The sequence below is a fragment of the Pteropus alecto genome, unplaced genomic scaffold (assembly GCF_000325575.1).
Source record: "Pteropus alecto unplaced genomic scaffold, ASM32557v1 scaffold45, whole genome shotgun sequence".
Taxonomy (NCBI): domain Eukaryota; kingdom Metazoa; phylum Chordata; class Mammalia; order Chiroptera; family Pteropodidae; genus Pteropus; species Pteropus alecto.
Window position 1 is genome coordinate 22,373,759 of NW_006442491.1, and position 6,000 is coordinate 22,379,758.

General features: G+C 52.3%; 1 protein-coding gene across 4 annotated transcripts in view; it reads left to right on the forward strand.

The window, feature by feature from the left end:
* DLGAP4 (DLG associated protein 4) overlaps positions 1-6,000 on the forward strand; it is a 77,483-nt gene that overhangs the window by 45,938 nt on the left and 25,545 nt on the right. For 3 of the 4 annotated variants that reach the window (XM_006921773.1, XM_006921774.1, XM_006921776.2), the window contains one exon: positions 3,239-3,600. In XM_006921773.1, coding sequence (XP_006921835.1) covers positions 3,239-3,600 — 362 coding nt within the window. Of the gene's footprint in view, positions 1-3,238; positions 3,601-5,921; positions 5,999-6,000 lie in introns of all 4 variants that reach the window. The other variant, XM_006921775.1, reaches the window with a different exon arrangement.

A 6,000-nucleotide genomic window follows, 5' to 3' on the forward strand; every position in this document is an offset into this window, starting at 1 on the left:
GTTCTCAAGCTGCATGGGGCATGCTGAGTGGGTGGGAGGGCAGAAGCGAAGCTGCAGAGATGGTTGGGTGGGACCAAGCCAAAAGGTCTAGAGCCTTGGATACCAAAGTGTTGGGAGCCTTCACTATGGCTAAATAATCATCTTTTTTGGCAACTGAGGGGTTTTTGTAGTGATGATGAGATTCATGTACTCATTCAACAAATATTTATTGAGAGCTTTCAGTGCTTAAAGTATTACCCTAGGCCTGGAATACGACCTTTTGTGCCAAGACAGGCAGAGTTCCCTTAACCTCTGCAGGCCTATAAACCAAGTAAATCCTGGGTGATACGAGAGTGGAAAGCAGTTAGGGGAGGCTCCTCTCCGATGAAGCGACGTTCGAAACGTGAGGAGCTGAGAGAAGCTTGCCAGACAGAAGGAACATGTGTTAAGGCCCCAAGATGGGAGGAAGTGTGATGGGTATGAGAAACACAGAGTGGCTGGAGCATGCTCTTGAAAGGGGCAGGGGAGATGATGGCCAGTACTTCCTGGCATTTCCTATATGAGAAATAAGAGCTGTCTTGTATAATTGGGTCCCATCCCCTTGCCCTGGGAGGGACAGGGCTCAGAGCTGAGGGATGCCTGCCACCCAGGGAGCCCACAAGGCCCTGAAATCCTCCATTAATCATACCACTTATCTGGCTGGGACCCAGAAGACATAATCTAAGATAAGTTCACTTTTCCTCATCATATCTAGCTTCTCGGTAGTTCACTTTCTCTCTAATGAGTGGCTGCCCTACCAGGGCCTCTGAGTGTACTTCAGCAGGCTCTGGGTTTGGACGACCACGAAAGAGAGGTTGGAGGGTTAGTCCTCTGCCCAGACCCCTGGCTGTGGGCAACCTCGTTGTCTCTTGGCGGGGGCGGTGGGGGAGGTGCCTCTTCCACACAGATTCCCGCACACACTGACTGGGGTCACACCGCCTTAGCCAGGTTTAGAGCACAGTTCTCGCTCCTTCTGCTCACTGCTATCCCCTTTAAGGGGCGTTCTCCCTGAAAACATTTTGAACAGATTGGGGCTTCACTCTTGTGATCTAAGGTAGAAAACATCAGTGATGCCCTGCTTTCTTGGGGATATTTAAGCCAAACAAATCAATTCCTAAAATCCCCAGTGAGTCCTGTCTCTGCTGGGCGCTGGTAGCCACTGGCTTCAACAGGCTGCCCTAAATGCCCAGCTCGTGGGTGAAACTGCTAGTTAGGGAACCAGTCCATCCTCCCTACCAGTGGCTGGGGAGTGGTGCGATTTTGGCTCACCCTGCCCCCTCCAGGCCTAGCTTTCTCTGTACCAGAAACCAGTAGGAAGAATCCCAACCCTGGGCCTTTCTGAGCCTTGACCTCTGTGATGTAACCTGTGTAATCACTCTCATGTGCATATGTTTAGTCTTTTGCAGTTTCGTCACATGTAGGTTCATGTTTCCACCACCACAGTGGAGATACAGACAGTTCCATCAATTAGCGCACACAAGTATTCCTCTTGTCACCTTCTTCTAACCCCACCCACGTCCCTCCTAGCCTCCCCATCGCTGTCTCCCACTAGCCTCCCTACCAACCACTAGTCTGTTCCCCATCTCTATAATTAGGTGATTTCAAGAATGTTTTATAAACAGAACCATACAGTACGCAACTTTTTAAGATTGCTTTTTTCACTAGGCCTAATTCACTTGAGATTCATCCACGTTGCTTATATCAATAGTTGGTTTTATTGCTGAGCAGTAATCCACATTGTCTGGATGCACCACAGTTTGTTTAACCATTCACTCACTGAGGGACGTCTAGCTTGTTTCCAATTTTTGGCAATTGCAAATAAAGCTACCATGAACATTCTTGGATAATTTTTTTGGTGAACATGTTACCATTTCTGTGGGATAAATGCCCAAAAGTAAAGTGCTGGGATATATGGTAATTGCATGTTTAGTTTTAAAAGAAACTGGTAAACTTTTCCAGGGTGGTTATATCATTTTACATTTCCACCAATAGCGTATGAGTGATTCAGTTTCTCCACTTCATCGCCAGCATTTGGTGTTGTCATCATTTTTTACTTTAGCCATTCTGTTAGGTTCATTTGGTGATAACTCATAGTGACGGATGGATGGATTCTGTTCCTTGTCCACAGCCCCTGTGGCACTGGGCTTTGTTTTGTGAATTTCCATTGGGCCAGCACCATCTCCGTCATTGGTAGCCCCTTGAAGGCAGGACTTAACCTCACTCATCTGGCTCCTGCTCCCAACCTGGGTCCAGACCTGGGTAGAGGCTTATTTCAGTCCTCACTGAAAAAAGGGTTATTGGGGTCAGGATGCTGAGAAAAGCCATTGGCTCTGACCTAGCCCCTCACAGCAAGTAGCTACTGCTGTTTGAAAAGTATCCGCTGTTTCAGACAAATAGCTCAGCATTAAGAAGCTAGCTGCGGGCCATTGGCTCTTTGACCCTGCTGTAGGCCAGCCCCAGGCCAGGCTGGGAATGGGATTCAGAGATGACCTCAACTCCCACCCATGGTTCCCTGAACCTTGGCGGAGAATGGGGAGTCGGACCAGGCATGATGGAGTCTGGGGAGAGGCAGACTGGTATATAGGGTTTTCACATAACAAGGGGGAGATGGGATGGGAAAAGCAAGAAGGACGTGTTAGTCTTTCACCAGACAGGGAGGGGGGCATCCAAGTAGAGGGGTAGCGGGAAGGTAGAGTAGAATGGGGGAGGGCAGTAGGTCTCTCAGAGGAATGCAAGGTCAGCCATGTTAGTCTTTCACCAGACAGGGAGCGGGGCATCCAAGTAGAGGGAACAGGGGTAGCGGGAAGGTAGAGTAGAAGAGGGGAGGGGGGCAGTAGGTCTCTCAGAGGAATGCAAGGTCAGCCATTCCTTAGCTGTCCTGACCTCTACTCTGCTGTCATTGCCTCCCCTGACACAGGTCAGGTTCCGTCACAGCCTATAGCACCATGAACTTTACAGTCTAAGCCCATGCCCCAGCTGGATAATACCTTTGTGTGTGACTAAAAGGTGAAGGGTATCTTTTGTCCATGTTGGCATTCCCCACTAGACTTGGCCTTGGCCTAGCATGAGGGTGGCCAGGGCCTGTGTCTGTCTGTCTTAGTCATTGCTTAGAGAACGGCTGAGGCCAAAGCTAGGGCCAGGTCAGGTAGGTCCTCAGACATACAAGGAGCTTAAAAGAGTTGGGGACCTCACTTTCTCCTGTCCTCTCACCCATCTGTAGGTTCATCATGCCTAGTGGCGTATAAGAAGACCCCGCCACCGGTCCCTCCACGCACCACGTCAAAGCCGTTCATCTCAGTCACAGTCCAGAGCAGTACCGAGTCTGCCCAGGACACCTACCTGGACAGCCAGGACCACAAGAGCGAGGTGACAAGCCAGTCGGGCCTGAGCAACTCGTCGGACAGCCTGGACAGCAGTACCCGACCACCCAGCGTGACACGAGGTGGAGTCACCCCAGCCTCTGAGGCCCCAGAACCACCTCCAAAACATGCAGCTTTGAAGAGTGAACAAGGCACGCTGACCAGCTCAGAATCCCACCCAGAGGCCATCCCTAAAAGGAAACTGTCTTCTATAGGAATACAAGTAGGGGCTCTTTTTGCACTCTGTGTCCTCGGCCCGCTCCGTGCACCTGCCTGTGTGTAATTACATCTGGTAGAGGCCCACTAGGTCTCCTGGGCAAAAGTGGTTTGTGTATTTGGAGGGATTGGTCCCAAGTGGCCAAACCAAATTCTGCCCCTAGCCATGCCTCAAGTTTGCCCATATGTGCTGCAGAGTCTGCAGCCATGGGCACCTGTCCCAGCTCCTCCAATGGGTCATGCCTGTGAATGTAGTTACACTCAGCCAGCCATCCCCTGTCCACCGTTTGTGCACTGTCTGTCTGTCCACTCCACCTTTTGCCCTGCCAGCCAACGCATAGGAGGCAGGACTGGCCTAACAGTTCTCTAATCCAAGGTCAGCTCGGGTGCGGAGGCCACAGCCCCGCTTGGCGGCGGGAGCAGCGTGCAGCATAGACGCGGATGGGCCAGGGGCCCAGGACCCAGGGCCCTTGAGCCATGGGGGTTGCTCAAGGGGAACTTTGCCCAGAGCCCTCTCAGGCCTTGGGGACAGGTAGGTGGCTCAAGGTACCAGGACCATGTCAATTTAAGAAGTGTGATGCTGGTCCAGATTCTTCTCTCCCTGGGAAAGGATCCAGGCAGATAGGTCCCCAGGACCAAGTGGCCAAAGCCAGCAGACCTTCCTGGAAGCCCAGCTCACTATGCATCCAGGACGCACAGCAGGGCAGGGCGCACCAGTTTCCCTGCTCCACCGTGTCACTGCACCTCCCCCACACACCCAACCTCAGTAAGCTGTTAGCAGAGCTGGGGAAACTTGGGCTCTGCCTTGCAATTTTCAAGAGTTGCTCTAAATCCAGATTGAGAGGACTCTCCCTGCCCTGGCGAGACCTTCAGACTAACGTGGAGCACACTCAGGGCAGGGAGGGAGAACAGCTACAGTGGGCCGAGAGCTTGTGGGAGATGGAGCCCCCCTCCCCAAACCCAGGGGATGATCAAGGAGGTCAAGGTGCTGTACATTGTGGCTTAGGCTTGGAAGGCCTCTCCATTTCCCGAGCCAGCCCTAAGCAGCTGGACATGGGCACGTAGAATGCAGAAAGAACATAGGACACAAAGGGGGACTGAATGGACTAGACAAGGTTCACTGGCCAATTTCTTATACTTGCCTGAACTTTTGACCTGTAAGAGGCAGCTCTGGACTTCCCCACATACATAAGCAGAGAGTTGGCCAAGAGACTCTCCTGTCTGTTTTCTGGGCTCCTTCTTGAGAGGTCCAGCCCCTGCCCTGTACTGTGCTCCAAGAGAGATTCTTAAGAGCACAGAAAGTAGCCTAGTCTCTGACTCTTGGTCCTGATCACGCAGGGTCTTTGTTTAGGCAGTTCCACCCTCTCCTTGGCCAAACCAGATGTTCTTACCTTTCCAGAAAGCCTGAGAATTAGGCTCACCCTTGATTCCTTTCACCCAGAAGTTCACACGAGGATAAGGACTCTAACTCTTGGGCCCATCCTGGGCTTCACCTTCCCTGGATTCACCCCCTAACCCCATTCCATGCCCTCATCCAGTGGCGCTGCATTTCCTGAGCTGGCTCTTGCTGAAGGAGAAATGCAGCTGCATCCCCATGGGGGAGGAGGAGTCCGGTGCGCAGCTGCCTGCCCCAGTAAGCCTCCCTGGCCCCTGCTGCTTCCGTGAAGCTGAGACTAGAGAGTCCCCAGTTTTCAAGGATAGCCCAGCAACCCTGTCCTACCCCTGTGTGCCTCAAGCCCCAAGTCCAGTGTGATCGCTCATTCATGAGTGACGATGGAAGAGCAGCTGGCCTGGCTACTCCGTCGCCAAGCACTTCTGTTAAGTCCATTGTGATTGCTCATTCATGAGTGACGATGGAAGAGCTGGCCTGGCTACTCCGTCGCCAAGCACTTCTGTCCTCAAAAGAACAGGCAGACTCAGGGCATCACTGTCGCCATATTTCTTCACAGGAGTGTAGAGAAAGCGTGCTAGCTTCGCACTTGGCCCTGGCACTGGTCCTTCCTGCTGCTCCCTGGGCCCACCCAGTGTGCTGGAGGTAACTTCAGCCAAGTGTGATCGAGGCCAAGGGATAGCATCCCACAGTGTCCAGGGACTTCTGCAGGTATTGCCTTGGTGGCCGTTTTCAAATCTAGAACTGCTGTCCAAGGTTTGCCCTTAGTACAGACACTTCCAGTCTACCCATCAGCTGCAGGGTTGGGGGAGTGACCTTTGCCTCGAGACAGGCCCACCTTCAACTGCACCAGATAACGGCTGTGGCTTTGTGTGTGTGTGTGTTTTCTTTCTCTTTCGTCGTCCTTCTTTTTTTTCTTCTCTCTGATGCGTGTAAAGGAGAGGACTAGAAGGAACGGTTCCCACCTCTCGGAGGACAACGGACCCAAAGCGATCGATGTGATGGCACCCTCCTCAG